The sequence below is a fragment of the Gopherus evgoodei genome, chromosome 5 (genome assembly GCF_007399415.2).
Source record: "Gopherus evgoodei ecotype Sinaloan lineage chromosome 5, rGopEvg1_v1.p, whole genome shotgun sequence".
In the NCBI taxonomy this organism is placed as follows: Eukaryota; Metazoa; Chordata; order Testudines; family Testudinidae; genus Gopherus; species Gopherus evgoodei.
Window position 1 is genome coordinate 43,876,891 of NC_044326.1, and position 19,582 is coordinate 43,896,472.

The 19,582-nt window shown below is 44.3% G+C and overlaps 1 protein-coding gene across 1 annotated transcript in view; it reads left to right on the forward strand.

Annotated features, from left to right (window-relative positions):
• The first annotated feature begins 13,450 nt into the window (after positions 1–13,450).
• PGM2 (phosphoglucomutase 2) overlaps positions 13,451–19,582 on the forward strand; it is a 32,578-nt gene continuing 26,446 nt past the window's right edge. Inside the window, exon 1 of the mRNA XM_030564157.1 lies at positions 13,451–13,578. Within this exon, the coding sequence (XP_030420017.1) occupies positions 13,525–13,578 (54 nt within the window). The 5' untranslated portion in view covers positions 13,451–13,524. The remainder of the gene's footprint in view (positions 13,579–19,582) is intronic.

Here is a 19,582-nt window from a genome sequence, read left to right on the forward strand (position 1 = left end):
CAATGTAGTGAGTTTCTACTCTACACTGAAGTGCTACAGTGGTGCGGGTGCAGTGCTGCAGCTATAATGCTGTAGCATTTTAAGTGTAGACATAGCCTCGGCTTTATAGAGACTGTAGTGGCTTTGCAAGCAAGTGGAGCTACCATTATGCTTACAATACTCATTCACAGCTAGAGCTGGATGGGAATTCTTTGACACTGAAAAATGGGGATTCGTTGAAACCAAAAGTTTTTGTGGGAAAGGGTTAATCTACACAAATTTGTCTTGACATTGTCAAAAATGAAAAAAATTCAGTTTTCCATTTCAAAGTGACTTTTTGTTTTGAAATTTAATCTAATCGTATTACAATTTTTAAATATTAAAAATGATCAAAAACAATGTTTTGACCAGGATTTTTGACTTTTCCATTTGTGAAAATGTGAGAGATGGACTTTTAATTTCAATGCATGATGGAACAATTTCTGAAGTTGTGAATTTTCATGAGAGAATGAAAACTGTTTTTCATCCATCTCCACTTACACACCTGGGTAACAGAATTTGCTTGAAGGAACCAGGTGTATAGCTAAACACTGGGGTTATATCCCTGCTGTTGTTAGTATTAAAGAATTCTATGTGATCTTTAATTTCCACTTGAACTACTTCTGGAGATAAGCAGAGGAAACTTCTGCCTAATGTCCTGTAGGAAGGGTGGTACTGGGTCATCAAAACACATGACTAAATATTGGTCTACCATCTGACAAGAGAGGGTCTTTTTCTTTAAAAAAGAAAGGGATTGCGGGGCTGGGTCATATCTATCACCGTTAATATTGTAATGTGTCCTAAAAAGTTTTTTCTTCCATGTCCTGCAGAGGGCAACCTTTCCTACAAAATCATGACTTGAACGCTGAAATACTGAAACTTATTGAATATGTATAGCAGAGCCCCTTCTTTGCAGATTCTATGCTGCACTGTAACTATAACTTTCTAATGTGCAAACAGAAACAAAACCCCACCATAATCACAAGTTTATCCAAGTTTGCAGCTAGTGTGTGTATGCCATCACAGTATGGTCTATCAAGTTTATATTATTTATATGCTAAATATAATTTAATCTGCCTCATAATTTAAAGCTACAATCACTTTAAAATTTTACAATTTAAATAATCCATGGCAAAAAAAATTTGTCACCATCTCATTAGCTGTCCCCTCAAAAAGTCAGTAACAGTCAAGGTTGCTGAAGTGCAACATCCACCAAAGCAGCCAGCACAGATTTACAAACAAACTCAGCAACCAACCACTTAAGTTCATCCTCTCCCCACCATCTACAATATTACACATCACTTAACTACCACATTCTTGGGTCTCTATCCACAACTCACAAGACACACACCTCCTCCATCACATTCCCTGTTTAACTGTAACTAATGACATTAAATGTTGAGACTAGTATTGTAATACTATTTTGAAAGGGCTTGCAGTTTTAACAGTAATAAGAATGTGGTTTATTGTGGAGATGTTGTTAGTGCTGTGGAGTGTTGCTGATGCTGCAGCAGTATAAATGCTGCTAGGGTTGCTGTTCTTGGAGTTATGATACCAGCTGCACCAACAGAGAGAACAGCATGTTAATTTAGCAGATCTCATAAGATCGTCATAAGAAAGACCACAGGCTTGGTTTGATATCCAATATGGGTGGCGCGTGAACTGTCAGCTGGGGGATGCTAGTCCCCAGCGCCCCCCCTTCCGTACCCCTGCCCGCGCCCAGACTCCGCTCCCCCCAGGCTAGCTTCCACACACACACACCCCAGAGTGCCCCCAGACTCTTTTTCCCCAGCCCCGGAGCAGGCGGAGTGGCCCCAGCCTCTTTAGTTCTGGAGCGCTCGGAAGGCGTGTAGCGCAGCCTGAGCTGTGGCCATCTCACAGGCAGACTGAAGTGGCCATGCCAAGCAGAAGCAGAGGCGACCTGGGGACGGAGTGTAGGTGGGTCCACACCTGGCTGTTTGGGGAGGCAAAACCACCTTCAGCCATTGGTACCTGCCACCCATGGTAGCAATGGTGCTAAGCCATGTCTATTGTCGATAAAGCTCAGTACTAGCATCCGATAAGACTGAACCAGAACACCAGGGTCCTGTCCCTTAGATCAGTTCAAAGATGCCCTCCTATGACTTCTCTTTTTACACACTGATACATAATTTGTTTATATTACTCTCCAGATATTATTAGTTATCACCCTTATCCTTGTATATTCTCGGTCACTGTTTTTGTTACATATTTTGTTTTTTACAAGACAAAGTTGTTAGCACTGTGCCTAACCCCTAACCTGGAGGACCAGGGTGTCTGGTCTGTGGGGGGAGGGGCCAGACAAAACAATCTGGCATGGGTGAACCTACCAGGAGCAAAAAGCCGCCTCCAACACAGACTCTGGGGATTGTTAGAGCACGCAAGCTGTCCCGCCATGACAAGGCACAGACACCAGAGGACAGTGCTTAGAATGGCAACGGCAACTCCACATAAATTTCATAGACTTTGAGAAGCCTATGGTGCATTCTGTGGGCATATGGAATTTCTTTCCATATAACCATCATCAAAAGCTTCTATTTCAACTTTACATGCAGTGTTGATCACGGTGAGCTCAGGGTATGGCTACACTTGACATTTCAAAACACTGCTGCTGCAGCACTGCGGGAGCGCTGCCGCGGCAGCGCTTTGAAGTGTGAGTGTGGTCGGAGCGCCAGTGCTGGGAGAGAGCTCTCCCAGCGCTGCACGTAAACCACATCCCTTACGGGTGTAGCTTGCAGCACTGGGAGCCGCGCTCCCAGCACTGCGGCACTGATTACACTGAGGCTTTACAGCGCTGTATCTTGCAGCGCTCAGGGGGGTGTTTTTTCACCCCCCTGAGAGCGAAAGTTGCAGCGCGTAAAGTGCCAGTGTAGCCATGGCCTCAGTTTTGAAGTCAAAACAGGAGTACGTCAGGAGTGTGTCATGTCTGCAATCCTCTTCGACACTGCCATTGACTGGGTAATGTGGCGTACAACAGAAGACATGCCAAAAAGCATTAAATGGACACTCTTCTCATCCCTTGAAGACCTGGGATTTGCAGATGATGTTGCTCTCCTATCACATACCCAATGCCATATACAAGAAAAAAGAACTCAATTCAATGCATTCAACCAGCAAATTGGACTGAAAATCAACCACAATAAGACAGATATTATGACCTTTAATATTGCCTCACCATCACCAGTACAGATAGAGGATTATGTTCTCACCAATGTAGAAACATTCACATACTTCGGCAGCACCATCAGCTAAGACCCTGGAACAAGCCAGGACATCCAGAACAAAATCAATAAAGCAAGGAACACCTTCATGAACTGAAATACAGCCTGGAAATCCTCAGAATGCAACACCAAAACCAAACTCAAGATTTATGAGAGCTGCGTACTTTCAACGCTACTTTATAGTGCAGAATGCTGGAGAATTTGAAAGTATGACATGTCCATGTATAGACTGTATAGACTGTTTTCTATACAACCTGCTTCAGAAAAATCCTTCGTGTCTTTTGGCCCAGAACAATCTCAAACCAAGATCTATTGACACAATGGAGCCAAAAGTATCTGAGCACCATCATTGCCAGGAGGCATTGGAGATGGATCAGTCACGTGCTTCGGATGGAAATATATCTAACAAAGAAACAACATACAGTGTGAATAGAGGCAATAATCTGGTGTAGTGGTACAGTTTGTAAGATATAAGCTCTTTCATTATGTAGTGGCAAATGCATATGAAATGTTTTCATTTCTGTATTTATAGGTTATGTGTAGAAAACTTTTCTTAGTAGATAACTGTTGTGTTTCGAGTTAAGACTGCATGTTTGCTCGTGAGTGTGAAGGTTGCAAAACTAACCTGCCAATGCATGACTGGGGCATAGTGATGCAGTGTTGTCTTCCAGTGTCTGCAAACAGTTTGACCCAGTAGCCCTGACAGACTGATGATTCCAAGGCCAAGAAGGGACTATTGCTAGTCTGGTATGACTTTCTGTTTAACAATAATTCTGAGAGCATATCTTGATTTAAAAATTGTCGGTGATGGAGAGTCCATCACAACTCTTGAGAAATTGTTCCAATGGTTGAAGGAGTTGGAAAACCCAGATCTAGGCATTGCTTTCAAAGCACTGCCTGGGGGAAAGTAATGAAGATAAGACCCGTTCTCCATGGTACAGAGGAAGGCGACCGCCCCCCCCCCCCCGCAGGGCTTCTGCCAGTCTGCCCTGGAGGAAATACCTTCCTGACCCCTAATATGGCGATCAGCTAAACCCTGAGCATGTGGGCAAGACTCACCAGCTAGATACCCAGGAAAGAATTCTCTGTAGTAACTCAGATCCCACCCCATCTAACATCCTATCACAAGCCATTGGGCATATTTACCGTTAATAGTCAAAAACCAATTAATTGCCAAAATTAAGTTATCCCATCATACCATCCCCTCCATAAAATTATCAAGCTTAGTCTTGAAGCCAGATATGTCTTTTGCTCCCACTACTCCCCTTGGAAGGCTGTTCCAGAACTTCATCTAATTTCATGTTTAAACTTCCTGATGGCCAGTTTATATCCATTTGTTCTTGTGTCCACACTGGTACTGAGCTTAAATAATTCCACTACCTCCCTGGTACTTATTCCTCTGATATATTTATAGAGAGCAATCATATCTCTCCTCAGTCTTCTTTTGGTTAGGCTAAACAAGCCAAGCTCCTTGAGTCTCCGTTCATAAGTCTCCATTCCTTGTATCATCCTAGTAGCCCTTCCCTGTACTGGTCCAGTTTGAATTCATCCTTCTTAAACATGGGAGACCAGAACTGCACACAGTATTCCAGATGAGGTCTCACCAGTGCCTTGTATAACGGTACTAACACCTCCTTATCTCTACTGGAAATACCTTGCCTGATGCATCTCAAGACCGCATTAGCTTTTTTCACAGCCATATCACATTTAGCGGCTCATAGTCATCCTGTGATCAATCAATCCGAGGTCCTTCTCCTCCTCTGTTACTTCCGACTGATACGTCCTCAGTTTATGACAATAATTATTGTTATTAATTCCTAAATGCATGACCTTGCACTTTTCACTTTAAATTTCATCCTATTACTATTACTCCAGTTACAAGGTCATCCAGATCTTCCTTCCTTCCAAGGTCATCCAGATCCCAGTCCTTCTCTGTATTGGCAATAGCTCCCAGCTTTGTGTCATCTGCAAACTTTATTAGCACATATGTGCCAAGGTCAGTAATAAAATGATTAAATAAGATTGGTCCCAAAACCAGTTCCCGAGGAACTCCACTTGTAACCTCCCTCCAGCCTGACAGTTCACCTTTCTGTACAACCCGTTGTAGTCTCCCCTTTAACCAGTTGCTTATCCACCCTTTCAATTTTCATATTGATCCCCATCTTTTCCAATTTAGCTAATAATTCCCCATGTGGAACCATATCATATTACTGAAATCCAGGTAAATTAGATCCATTGCATTTCCTTTGTCTAAAAAATCTGTTACCTTCTCAAAGAAGGAGATCAGGTTGGTTTGGCCCGATCTATCTTTTGTAAAACCATGTTGTATTTTGTCCCAATTACCACTGATCTCAATGTCCTTAACTACTTTCTCTTTCAAAATTTTTTCCAAGATCTTGCATACTACAGATGTCAAACTAACAGGTCTGTAGTTGCCCGGATCACTTTTTTCCCCTTTCTTAAAGATATTAAATATTAAATCAGTTCTCACAACACACCTGTGAGTTAGATAAGTACTAGCCACATCTTACAAGTTGCAGCCGCTGAGATAGAGACGATAAGTGATTTGCCCAAGGTTACATTGCAAGTCAGCGTCAGGGCATACCTGCTTCCAATGGGAAAATGAAAAGCCCGAGACGCACTTCTCAGCTGACGCTGGCTGGGTAGTTGGTTTCAGTTATTTGGAGGGGTGAGGTCATTTGAAAAATGCATCATATAAAATATAAATTTGGTTAATCAAAATTATATATATCTCCTGACAATAAGTGAATTCAGACCATCTTGTTCATAGCCTATTTGCACTGGGACCAAACATAGGTTCTCTTTAAAGCTCTTTATTAAATTCCTCTTCTGCTATCTTTAACATCATTTTAGCAACTGGAATAGTGGAATTTGTAGTAGCAATGGCTACCCCACCAGTGAAAATCTTGAGAGCCTGGGAAATTCCCCCCAAGCCTGAGGATAGATAGGCACATGACAGAACAGATTTGATTTCTATTCCTACTCCTATGATCGGTACACTAGACTATTCTGTCTCATAGACAATTCTGCCATTACCCAACACAGTCATTCTGCATCTTCTTTGACTTTCAGAAAAGACATGTTTATGAAAAGCAGATGTATGTCACATGGGATCATGATATATGGGCTATGTGACATGACCCAAAGATGTCCTGTGTCAGCTTGTCTCTGGGTCATGGATATTTTTGGAGCTTTACTGTCATTCTGTTCTGACTTTTAGGGGGCATGCCATGTACAGCAGTTTCTCAAGGAATGGCAGTCTGACCAACCACTACACAAATAGACAAATTCGGCACATTTGGCCTGTTCTGCTGATGACTTGAATAGCAGTTCAGGATTGAGTTACACGGGCAGAATTGTGTATGACCTTGTAAAAAGCCTGCCTCATTAGTACTATCAGTCAGCTGCTTTGAGCCTAAATGGACTCCAAGTTAAAGGCAGTATAAAGTGTTTTCTTGTCAAATGTATGTATTTTTGTAATCCAGGTGTTCTTTTTTCTTGTTTACTTACTACTCCCTTTAAAGATTTTTTTATTGTTCATTGATTTATTGTGAAGTGCTTTTCTCTCAGAGGTAAAGAAATAATTGCCAGTACTGATGAGATTTAGGACCTGTTCCAGCTCCCATTAAAGTCAGTTGGAATCTTTCCAGATGATTGACTTCCATGGGAGTTGGATCAGTTCCTTAAACACACACAACAAAAAGGATATTTAATGAAATTGAGAACTTTCAAGTAAATTTCAGTCACCAATACTGAGTTCACTTTAAAGCTTCTTACTATTTTTCCTTAATTACAGTTGTCATGTGTACAATGTAAATAAGTCACAGCCTCTTTTTACTTGTGCAGTAATAGGACTTAAAAAACAGCTGAGGGTGCTAGGCAGAGATCAGTGCATAGTGCTGTTACAATTCATCGTGACTGTGGATTACTAGTTGCAGTATTTATTTGAAGTTGGTTGCAGATATAAGCAGACAGGTATACTTTAATAGGACCAGTGAAGTACTCAGCTTCGGAGCTCTAGCAGATAGTATGTAGCAGTAATTGCGTGTGTCCTGAAGATGGCTGGAGTAAAATTAGCAACTGCCCACATATTTTGCAAAACAGATCAATTTGATTTAGAACAACCGCTGTTAAAGCCTAATAGAACAAAGCCACCCCTGGGAAGAAGGAGAGTAGATGGGAGGCTGGACATTCATCTTCCCCAGGTTCACTCCTCCAGTTCTTGTCCCAAATCTCCTGAAAAAGCAGAAGAGCCCAGAAGGTGCTATTATTGTAATTCCACTGAGCACCTGAGGAATAAATTCCCTGTGCTGATAGGCAGCGAGTTATATAGGCCCATGGTGCCCGTGCTCCATCAATGTTTGGGCTTATATTTTACATACATTTTGATGTGAACAATATCTCTTGTTCACAATTGTCCACTGAGCATTAACTTGAAGGGAACACTTAACCTTATTTTCTTAAGGTAACACAAACCTGTGTTGTGAAAACAGGCTAAATAATCAGGGTGCTTTCGTGACGCACAGGCTTCCGACAGTCTGCATACACAATTACGACGACCAGGACTGTGATGAAAGGACACATCATTTTCATCATTGTCTAAGCAGGTGGTTGAAAGTCTGTGTCACGAATTCACCCACTCTGCACCATTGTATCTCGTACAAATAAGACCCTGATCCAGCTTCATTTGAAAGGCATCCATAAAGTGTATGAGTGCCTAAGGGAAAAAACACACAACTTAAATTCGGCGGTCAGTTTGGGGTATGATCGTGTTTAGCACAATTCGTGATTATTTTATACTCTTTAAAGTAATGTATATAATTGGTTGTATAAGTGTACAACAAAATATAATGTATTATCATAGAATATTAGGGTTGGAAGAGACCTCAGGAGCTCATCTAGTCTAGCCCCCTGCTCAAAGCAGGACCAGCCCCAACCAAATCATCCCAGCCAGGGCAGGACGTTGAAGCAGGTGAGTGCTGCTTCTGACTTTCCACTTTTACCTGGCACTTGTAAACTTGTGGCGCTGGTGCGCTGTAGCTTCATTTTCTCCCTGCAACAAATTCTCGATTCGTAAGACCAGTAATAATAATCAGTAATGGATAAATTCTTAATAAAGTTACCCAGAGAAAAGAAGAAAAGTATAACTCATCAAGTGATGGCCTGAGTTTGACACCCAGCTTGCAGACTGAAGTTATACAAAAGAAAGATGTGGCAGATCTACAAGATAAGAAAAGGAGTTTTCAGCAATCTTGGCTATAATAGTTACAATAGTTAATTAGATCTTTTTGCTCCACCTGCAAAAACTGTTCTGAAAAGAGGATCTTAATATTTTCTACAAAGGCCAAACCAACATTTATTTCATCCAGATTTCAAGACTGGAGACACACAATGCGTGGCTTTACATCACATGAAAAATCCTCCTGCCACAAGGAAGCAGTAATGAAGTATGCTGATCTGCAATTGCAGGTAAATGTTTCTGCATTAATGTCGGCCATTTACAGAAAAGAATCACAATCAACTAGGAATGCACTGCATAAAATTTTTACCAACGTTCAGTACCTAGCTCAACAAGAAATAGTATTATATGGACATAATGAGAGTGATTCAAATTTGATGCAGCTCTTGTTGCTATGCAGTACAGATTCAGAGGAACTGAGACAGTGGTTTAGTCGCACAAAATACAAGTGGCTATCACATGAGGTTAACAACAAAATAATCAAAATGATGGCAATGATGGTGCTAAGGCAAATTGTGCAAAAGATAAAGGCTTCTAAGTTGTACACCTTGTAATAGAGAAGACTACCGATTTGCCAAGAAAAGAACAAGTAAGTTTTTCTTTAAGGTTCTTTTCTAGTGAAGCCTGAGAGATTTATGAGGAGTTTATTTGGGTTTTACCAAACTGATGCAATGGATGCTGCCTCTCTTTTCAAAAATTGTGGAAGATACACTTCTCAGGTGTGATTTCCCTTTTTCTGATTGTCAGGGGCAGTGTTACAATGGAGCCAGTAATGTATCCAGTTAATTTTCTGGGGTCCAAGCCAGAGTGAAGCATCAAGAGCAGAATTTGTGCACTGTGCTGCACATTCCCTTAACCTTTCCATGGAGGATAATCCAGAATGTTGTGATATGTTTTCGATATTGGCAAGTATTATGAAGAAAGTTGGCCTGTTGCAAGGGGTGTAGGGTGGGATGCACACTGACTTGTCATACAATCACTTCTGGGAAACAACAGTAAATAAGGCAAGAAATCTTTATTTAGATGATCCTACACTCCCAAGAAAATGCAAGCCACTGAGATGGTTCAACCATGGAAGCCTTCCCCACATCTTTGGTGGCCCCAAAAAGCATGGAGTACCCACGGGGAAAAATTAGTGGATGCACTTCACCCACTGGCAGCCAAACTCTTGCCTCCTTCTCCCACCCACAGCGTACCACGTTCACTCTTCCCCCTTCCTCCCAGCACTTCCCTCTGCCTAACAGCTGTTTGGCGGCACTTAGGACTTTCCGAGAGGGAACGGGGAAGCAGGGCTAGGGCGCACTCAGGGGAGGAGGAGGAGAAGAGGCGGGGCAGGGGTGGGGACTTGGGGAAAGGCAGTGGAATGGGGGTGGGAAGGGGCAGGAACTTTGGGGAAGGGGTGAACTGGAGCCTGGGTGAGGGCGGCACAAGGGCCAGAAGTGGTGGGCCAGGTGCAGGGCCAGGGTGGTGAGGAGGGGGGTCGAACACCCACAGGGCAGAGGGAAAGTCGCCACCTGAGTGTAGCCAAGCCCTAAGCTAATGTAAGTTTAAACAGGTATAATTATACTGCCATAACTCTGTGTGTGGACACAGTTCATAGAATAATAGCAGATTAGGGTTGGAAGAGACCTCAGGAGGTCATCTAGTCCAACCCCCTGCTCAAAGCTGGACCAACCCCAACTAAATCATCCTAGCCAGTCGTTCAGGTATAAGAGTGCCTTTTTAGTTTAGCTTGCTTGGTTTGGAAGAGTCTTAAACTAAATCACAAAAAGCACTCTTATACCAGAATGTGTGTCCACATAGGTTATTTACTGGTATAACTCCTGTACAACTGGTAAAACTTTCCAGCATAGACAAGCCCTACATTGCTAGAAAGAGAGAAGCAGAATGGTTGACAAAAAGCAGTTCTCAATGTGGATGAAACAAAGGATATGGATGAAGTTTTGATGGTAAACCAGGAAATTGGACAGTCTTGGGGGTCATAAAATAAAAAATGGACTTGTACTTCCAAGAAAAAATAAAAAAGAATTTTTGAATTGCAAATTGCAGACTTATTATAGGAGCATAGGAAACATTATACTAGAAAATTTGATTGATTATCTACTAGTAGAAACTATTTTCTAGAATTATTTATTATTAAAATCCTACCTTAAGTAGCACAATGCCAACCATGTGCACAATGGTACTCAAGGTAAATGATGGGGGCGCTGAGGTGGAGTCATGAAAATACTGGTTTTTAAATAAACAAACAGAGGGTACGTTTATGCTACAGGATTATGCCGATTTTACATAATCCGGTTTTGTAAAACAGATTGTATAAATTAGAATGCATGCGGCCACACAAAGCACAATAATTCGCCCATGTACCTAGGCTAGTGTCGATTTCTGGAGCGTTGCATTGTGGGTAGCTATCCCATAGTTCCTGCAGTCGCCCCCGCCCATTGGAATTCTGGGTTGAGATCCCAATGCATGATGGTGCAAAAACAGTGTCGCGGGTGATTCTGGGTAAATGTCATCACTCATTCCTTCCTCTGTGAAAGCAACGGCAGACAATCATTTTGCGCCCTTTTTCCCTGAATTGCCCTGGCAGACGCCATAGCATGGCAACCATGGAGCCCGTTTTGCCTTTTGTCACTGTCACTGTATGTGTACTGGATGCTGCTGACAGAGGCGGTACTGCAGCGCTACACAGCAGCATTCATTTGCCTTTGCAAGGTAGCAGAGATGGTTACCAGTCTTTCTGTACCGTCTGCTGTGCCATTGTAAATTGGTGATGAGATGACGGTTATCAGTCGTTCTGTACCGTCTCCTGCTGTCATGGGTGCTCCTGGCTGACCTTTGCTGAGGTCGGCCGGGGGCGCAAAGACAAAAATGGGAATGACCCCCCAGGTCATTTCCTCCTTTATGTTGTATCTAAAAATAGAGTCAGTCCTGCCTAGAATATGGGGCAAGTGTACAAGAGAACCAGTGTATCAGAGTACCAGCGAGCACAGCCACTCCGTGTCAGATCCCACAGAAATGATGAGCTGCATGCCATTCTAGGGGGTGTCCATGCAACAACTCCATCCATTGCTTCCCTCCTCCCCAACCCTTCTGGGCTACCATTGCAGGGTCCCCCCATTTCTGTGATGAAGTAATAAAGAATGCAGGAATAAGCAACACTGACTTTTTAGTGAGATAAAATGAGGGGGAGGCAGCCTCCAGCTGCTATGATAATCCAGGCAGGACATTAAATGGTGGAGTGGAGAGGAGCGCAGCATCCCGCTGCTATGATTAGTCCAGGCAGTACAGAATCTTTTCTTTAGACATGGGTGGGGGGGGGACTGATGGAGTTCAGGCCCCAGTTGCTATGATGAGGACAGTTACCAGCCATACTGTACCATCTGCCGGGAATAACCGGGAGTCATTCCTATTTTTACCCAGGCACCCCCAGCAGACCTCACCTGAGGCCAGCCAGGAGCACTCACGGGCTGATGACGAGGACAGTTACCAGTCCTACTGCACTGTACCGTCTGCCACTGGGGAAGGGAGGGGAGAGGATGCTGCTGTTCATTGCCCCAGCACCGCGTCTACCAGCAGCATGCAGTAGACATACGGTGACATTGAAAAAAGTCAACAATTTTTTTCCCTTTTCATTCACGGGGGGGAGAGGGGGAGTAAATTGACGAGATATACCCTGAACGACCCCGGACAACGTGTTTGACCCTACAGGCATTGGGAGCTCAGCCAAGAATGCAAATGGTTTTCAGAGACTGCAGGGACTGTGGGATAGCTGGAGTCCTCAGTCCCCCCTCCCCTCTTCCATGAGCGTCCATTTGATTCTTTGGCTTTCCGTTACACTTGTCACACAGCACTGTGCTGTGGACTCTGCATCATAGCCTGGAGATTTTTTTCAAATGCTTTGGCATTTCGTCTTCTGTAACGGAGCTCTGATAGAACAGATTTGTCTCCTCATACAGCGATCAGATCCAGTATCTCCCATATGATCCATGCTGGAGCTCTTTTTGGATTTGGGACTGCATCGCCACCCGTGCTGATCAGAGCTCCACGCTGGGCAAACAGGAAATGCAATTCAAAAGTTCGCAGGGCTTTTCCTGTCTATCTGGCCAGTGCATCTGAGTTCAGATTGCTTTCCAGAGCGGTCACAGTCGTGCACTGTGGGATACCGCCCGGAGGCCAATACCATCGATTTGCGGCCACACTAACCCTAATCGGATATGGTAATACCGATTTCAGCTCTACGCCTCTCGTCAGGGAGGAGTACAGACACCGGTTTAAAGAGCCCTTTATATTGATATAAAGGGCGTCGTCGTGTGGACGGATGCAGCGTTAAACCAGTTTAACGCTGCTAAAATCGGTATAAATGCGTAGTGTAGACCAGGCCTCAAGAGGGAAGCATGGAGAGCGGCTCGGAGGGAATGGAGAGCCCGGCCGGCGCTGGAAGCCGCAGACAAGGCGCATGTGCGGGCTGGCAGGAGGCTAGACGCAGGCACGTTACACCTCCGAGAGCGGGAAAGCAACAGTGTCGCACCCTGAATGCCAAGGGAGGCTGAAGTGGCTAGGGCAGCGGGTCAGGGTGCGACGCAGAGCACGGCCTCAGGCCTCTCAGAGAGAGGAGCTCTGGGCTAGGTGGCGCCGTGACCCCCTCCGCCCCACTGCAATGCTGCGGCCTGTACGCCGGTGCCTGTCCCCTCCATCTGTCCCATCCGCGCCTGGGCACGGTCTGGCGCCTGCACAGAAACCCCCGCTTCGGCCCCGAAAATTTGTTACTTATTAGAGCTAAGAGAGGGGCAGCAGAGCACCAACTTCAGGCGACACTAGTGCGCATGCGCATACAGCTGGCGCGTGCTCAGCAAAGGCAGCAGAGCGAGACGGGTAGCGAACCTCCCTCGCCCCGCCTACTCCACAGCTAACGGTGCGGTTGCTGCTGCTGCTGCTCTAGCCCCGCCCGCTGCGTTCCGGAAGGGCAGTGCCGGGCGGGAAGCTGAGCTGAACGGCCCGGGAAGGATGGCGGCGCCGAGATTGACCGAGGCGGCTGCTCAGTGGCTGCGCTGGGACAAGGTAAGGAGGGGCCCGGCGCGCCGTCCCTGCCTGCTCCGCAGCCTCGCTGGCCCCGGCATCGCCCCGGTCGCGGTGCCGTGGCTGACTGAGCTCCCCGGTATCACCCTGCGCTCGGCTGCCTGGGCTGCCGTGACAGGCGGCAGAGTGCCCGGGCCCGGCACACCCCTGGGCCAGCGGCTCTGAGCCGCTCGCTCGCTGCCTGCCCTGGGGGGGTGTGGGCCGCAAAGCGCAGGACGCGGCTGCGTCCCAGCGCCTCCTTCGCTTTCTTGTGTGGAGTTGACGGAGAAAAACACGCCGCTTGGTACAAACGCTCGCTAGGTACGAGAGGGCGAGAGTCGCATCAGGCCTGAGACTGGAAGAAAATAGCTCCATTAAGCCGCAAGTTTTAGGCTAAACGTGTTGATAATACTCTTGGATGCCTTCCCGCCCTAGGTCCCAGAGCCCTTGACAAGGGGGGTGTTGTTACCTGTCGCTAGGGCTGGAGAACAAGCATGGCATTTCCAGAACAATTATGAAATGATAGAAATGTAGGACTAGAAGGGACCTCCAGACACCCCACTGCTCTGGAGGGAGAGGGTCGGCCCCTCAACAGGGCTGGTGGCTAAATATAAAAATCAGGCTTGATTGAGAGCAGGAACTAGAACTTTGGTTTCCCACATCCCAGGTGAATGCCGAATCTCTTTTTCTCTCTGGTTTTGACCAATAATTCTATTCTGAACCTCAGAAAAAAATTAATCAAAATAGTTCATTTAAGCAAAAGGTTTGGTTTTGATTTTGAGGAATTGGGGTTGTGTTGAAAAGTTCCTGGTGTTCTGTACGTGTTACAGAAGAGGAAAGTGAGGCACAGAGATGTGATGTGCCTAAGGCTACCCAGCAAGCCAGTGTAGTGTAGAGCTGGGCCTAAAACCGAGATCTCCAGAGTCCCTGCCCAATATTCTGTCCATTAGGTCCCACTTCCTGTCTTCTATCATAATCTCTACTATTTTTTTCACAGTTGATTTTAATTATTAGCAGCCCCTTCTTAATGATGGCACTTTATTTGGCTTTTGAATGTCCTATTTGGCGCTTACATTTAGTTTGTTTTCAACAATATTGTATTTTAATTTTCCTGTTTTGTCCCTATGACATTACAGGGTCCCTATGACATTACAGGGGTGACACAGACAAGCAGAGTGTCTGTGTCACCCCTGCCCTGCTACCTGCGGTGCCTCTCAATGCTTTGTTGTTGTAGCTTCCAGCTTGGGTCACTCATTATTAGCCTGCCAGTATGCAGGTTGCACCCTGAGTGTCTGTGTAAAGCCACAGCTCTGGTCCAGCAGCATTGACCCCAGTAGCTTCCAGAAGTCTTGGTTACTATTTGCAGGTGACCCCAACATGCCACAAGTCCTGAGTATCCCCCCCAGAAAATGTGTGTTCTGCAGTGTCCAGTTCTCTCCTGGACAGTCAAGATACACTAGGTCAGTGGTCCCCAACCTTTTACGTCTGGCGGATGCCAGACGACGAGCCACAGAGGACTGTGGCGGTGGACGAGCGTCTGCTGAAATGCTGCCAACAAGCGGCAACGTAAGTAGGCGTCGCTGCTGAAATACTGCCAACAAGCAGCGTCATCTAGAGGTGTTGTCGCCGAAAATCGGCAGCATTTTGACGGCGACGCCTCTGGATGACACTGCTTGTCGGTGGCATTTCGGCAGATGGTCATCCGCCAGCCAGTACGCGGGCACACTTAGACGCATGGCGCCCGCGGACACTGTGTTGGGAACCCCTTCAATAGGTCATTTGCCCCTCTAAGGGGATCAGTACATAAGAGCTTGTTGCCTTCAGTTGAGTTACACAAACAGTTCACAGCACTGGATTAATTTTAATTAAAGAACAAAACTAAAAAGAGAGAGATTGAATATAGGAAATGAGGCTTTAACATCAGAAATGGTTACAAGAAAAATAAAGAGAAAATGCTTTCTAAACTCGAACTAGACATGGTTCAAAGTGAAGTTCCTTACCACATTTCCAGTAACATTGCTGACCAAACTCTCAGGCCAGAATCTGTCCCCAAAGACCAGTTGTGGTTTCTCTAGTGGTCTTAGGTGGAGAGATGGACAAGAACATGGGGCTTTTTTGCCCCTCACTTTTATAGTCTAGTCTCCCTTTCAAAAGCATTTTCCTGAGTGTGATGTCTCACTAAAGTTCTTTCTGGCTGAGAGCAAGTAGACATGAAGTCTGGTGGAAGAAGGAGGCTTCATAATGTTTCTTTTCACCTATTTATGCTGAAATGTCAATTTTCTTTCTTCCCCCGCTTGCTGTCTTAGGACTCTTTTTACAGCTTATATGCAAATTGAGGTAAACACGCATTATTTTGTTTGACAGGCCTCCTTAACCAGTTTTACTTAATCGGGCTATGTGAGTTTGAATATGTGCCTTTAACATCATACAGGGGATTTCATAACTTTACACATAATGTTGCTACATACATTTCACCATAATATTACTGACTAGTGAGTCGTTAGGTTTCAAATTATAGCTCACAAGACATACTTTGTACAAATATTATTGTAGTATGTAGGATGTGAATGCAGGGGTGCATCCTTTTGCATTGCAGGGGAGCTTTATAAATAAATAAGACTCTTGAAAATGTAACTCAGACCCCCATACAGTATTTTTCATCTGTAGTTGTATGTAATTTGGTCATAATTAATAATGTCTTCTAAGGCAGTGGTTCTCAAAGGCAGTCCACTGCTTGTTCAGGGAAAGCCCCAGCAGGCTGGGCCAGTTTGTTTACCTGCTGCATCCGCAGGTGCATCTGATTGCGGCTTCCACTGGCCGCGGTGTGCCACTCCAGGCCAATGGGGGCTGCAGGAAGGGTGGCCAGCACATCTCTCAGCCCCACTGTTCTAAAGTGGATTGACTTAACTCAAGCAATTTAAATCACCAATTTTAATCATGATCTAAATCAGCAAGCAGGAAAAATTGTTGAAATCATTGATTTTAATTGTGGTTTTCATTTCTACTTTTTAGGTATTTTCCTAAAGAAAAGTTATTTCTAATTAGCTGGTAGCCATTAAATCATGTTGATTTGCAAGTAAATGTAGTCTTTACTTTAAACTTGGTACTTTTTGGCAATGAGGACAGAACATATCATTACCCACGGTGCTATTATTTTTCTTAAAACAGATTATTTTTTACATTTTTATTATGTTAAAAATGGGGAAATCATACACTTCTTAATTACTAGACTAATTTTTCACTTGTAATTTGTATCAAGATCTTCTAATGGAAATTGGAATTCAATTTAGCATGTGCAAAAACAGCATTTTAAAGTTGTTTGTATTAGTTAACTAAAACTACCTGGAATATACTGGATGCATACGCTTTTTTGTTTTATCGAAACGGGTGTAGCATTTAAAACTAACTGATTTATTAAAGAAAGTATATATTATGTGTAGTTAGTAAATTGAAGTAGAATTGTACATTTGACCAATCCAAAAATATTTTGTCAAACATTGGTCAAATGTCAAAAATGGCCAAATATTTTAAAGCACTAATTCATTATAACATTAGCAAAGAAGAGCAAGACTTTGTTGTCTCCAGTAGGCTTAGCCTTAGGTACTTAGTCTTAATTACCAAAAAAAAAAGTTACTTAATAGCATTTTCTATATTAAAATAACTCCAAGTACAATGTAATGAGGACCTCAAAAAAGAAACTATAATTAATTATTTTTTTTAGCAATGTTAGGTTGGCATTTAAAAGAGAACATTATTCATAGAATATTAGGGTTGGAAGAGACCTCAGAAGGTCATCTAGTCAAATCCCATGCTCAAAGCAGGACCAAAACCAGCTAAATCATCCCGCCTAAGGCTTTGCCAAGCCGGGCCTTAAAAACTTCTAAGATGGAGATCCACCACCTCCCTAGGTAATCCGTTCCAGGACTTCACCACCCTCCTAGTGAAAGTGTTTCTTAATATCCAGCCTAGACCTCCCTCACTGCAACTTGAGACCATTGCTTCTTGTTCTGTCATCTGCCACCACTGAGAAGAGCCTAGCTCCATCCTCTTTGAAACCCCCCTTCAGGTAGTTGAAGGCTGCTATCAAATCCCCCTCACTCTTCTCTTCTGCAGACTAAATAACCCCGGTTCCCTCAGCCTCTCCTTGTAAATTGTGTTCCCCAGCCCCCTAATCATTTTCATTGCCCTCCTCTGGACTCTTTCCAATTTGTCCACATCCCTTCTGTAGCGGGGGCCCCAAAACTGGGCACAGTACTCCAGGTGTGGCCTCACATGCTGAGTAGAGGGGAATAATCACTTCCATCGATCTGCTGGCAATGCTCCTACTAATACAGCCCGATATGCCGTTGGCCTTCTTGGCAATGAGGGAATGCTGCTGACTCTCATCCACTCTAATCCCTAGGTCCTTTTCTGCAGAACTGCTGCTTAGCTAGTCAGTCTCCAGCGTGTAGCGGTGCTTAGGATTCTTCCTTCCTAAGTGCAGGACTCTGCACTTATCCTTGTTGAATCTCACTGGATTTCTTTTCGCCCAATCCTCCAATTTGTCTAGGTGACTCTGGACCCTATCCCTACCCTCCATCTTATCTATCTCTCCCCCACAGCTTAGTGCTGTCTGCAAACTTGCTGAGGGTGCAATTAATCCCATCATCCAGATAATTGATAAAGATGTTGAATGAAACTGGCCCCAGGACCAATCCCTGGGCACTCTGCTTGATACTGGCTGCCAACTAGATAAGACTGAACAGTTACAGAAGAAGAAAACCAAAATTAAACAAATAAAACACAGGGCAACTGAAAAATAAAGTCATTTAAAAATGACTAGCTAGGGAACAGGCCAACTTTTCAAACATCTGGCTTATCTTTTGCTTTATCTGTGCATCAATGACCTGTTATACAAATAAAGATGTATGTAAAAGTTTGTTCTAAGAGTCTAGCCAATCAGTCAGTTTTGTTTTCCCAACAGGTGACATAAGCATGTAGTAAAGTGAGTGATTAGGACGTTTAAATAGGCTAGCTAACAAATGGCACCATGGAACAATCAAAAAGATAGGCCAGTGCCTACATCAGGGGATTCTTTGCTTGAATATTTGATTGTAATCAAGTAATAGGTGGTTTATGGAGAGCGCCTCCCAAATATGGTAGAAAGCATGGAGATGCTTGTGGGAAAATTTTAACGAGTAGGTTGATACTGAATGACGGGTGATAGGTAGGTATTGACTGTAGGGCCTTGGAAGTGAATAAAAGTACTGTTACCAGATTTGCCCGTTACTTTGGGGTATGTTCATTTATTAGGGTTACTCTTCTGGGTTGGGGGGTTCTGTAATTCTATCAATGTACTGCTTGTGTCACTTGTGTGTTCATATGGAGCTCTACTTCTTCCTTCCGCAAGTCCCCTCCCAATGGAGTGATCCTGCAGGACCTAGGTTCCCCAGGGCTGGGCTCCTCAAGCCCCAGAATCAGATGAATGTGCGTCTCTCACACACACACTCAGAGCAAGTCTGAGTGGACTGGTCAATCAGTACTCTCAAGATGACCCCTTATATGTCCCTGGACTCAGTGTACTGAATGTAGCAGTATCTCCAAGCTGACATCCTTATATTCCCCATGGCTCAATAGGCCATGCCAAGCAGCACTTCCGCTACCCTTATATGCTGCAGATACCGCACCAGAAGAGAGTAAGCCTGAGCAGGTTGGGTCGAACAGCACTTCCAGGCTGCCATCCTTGTATATCCCTGGACTCAGTACTCTGGGTCAAGCAGTGCTTCTGAGCTGCCACCCTCGTATGTCACAGGTTCAGCACATCACTATCCCCACTTTCAGATTACAATTGTTCTGGTAGTAACCCACTTGATGAGCAAACCGCACAGTATTTTTGGGCACTACAGGAATCTTTAGCTTAGGTAAGAGAAGTGTTGCTGCAAAGTAAATGGGGAAATCAAAAACACAGAAGATTAAATTTCAGAGAGGGAGGGAAGCAACCAGCTTAACCATAAAAGTTTTATTTATT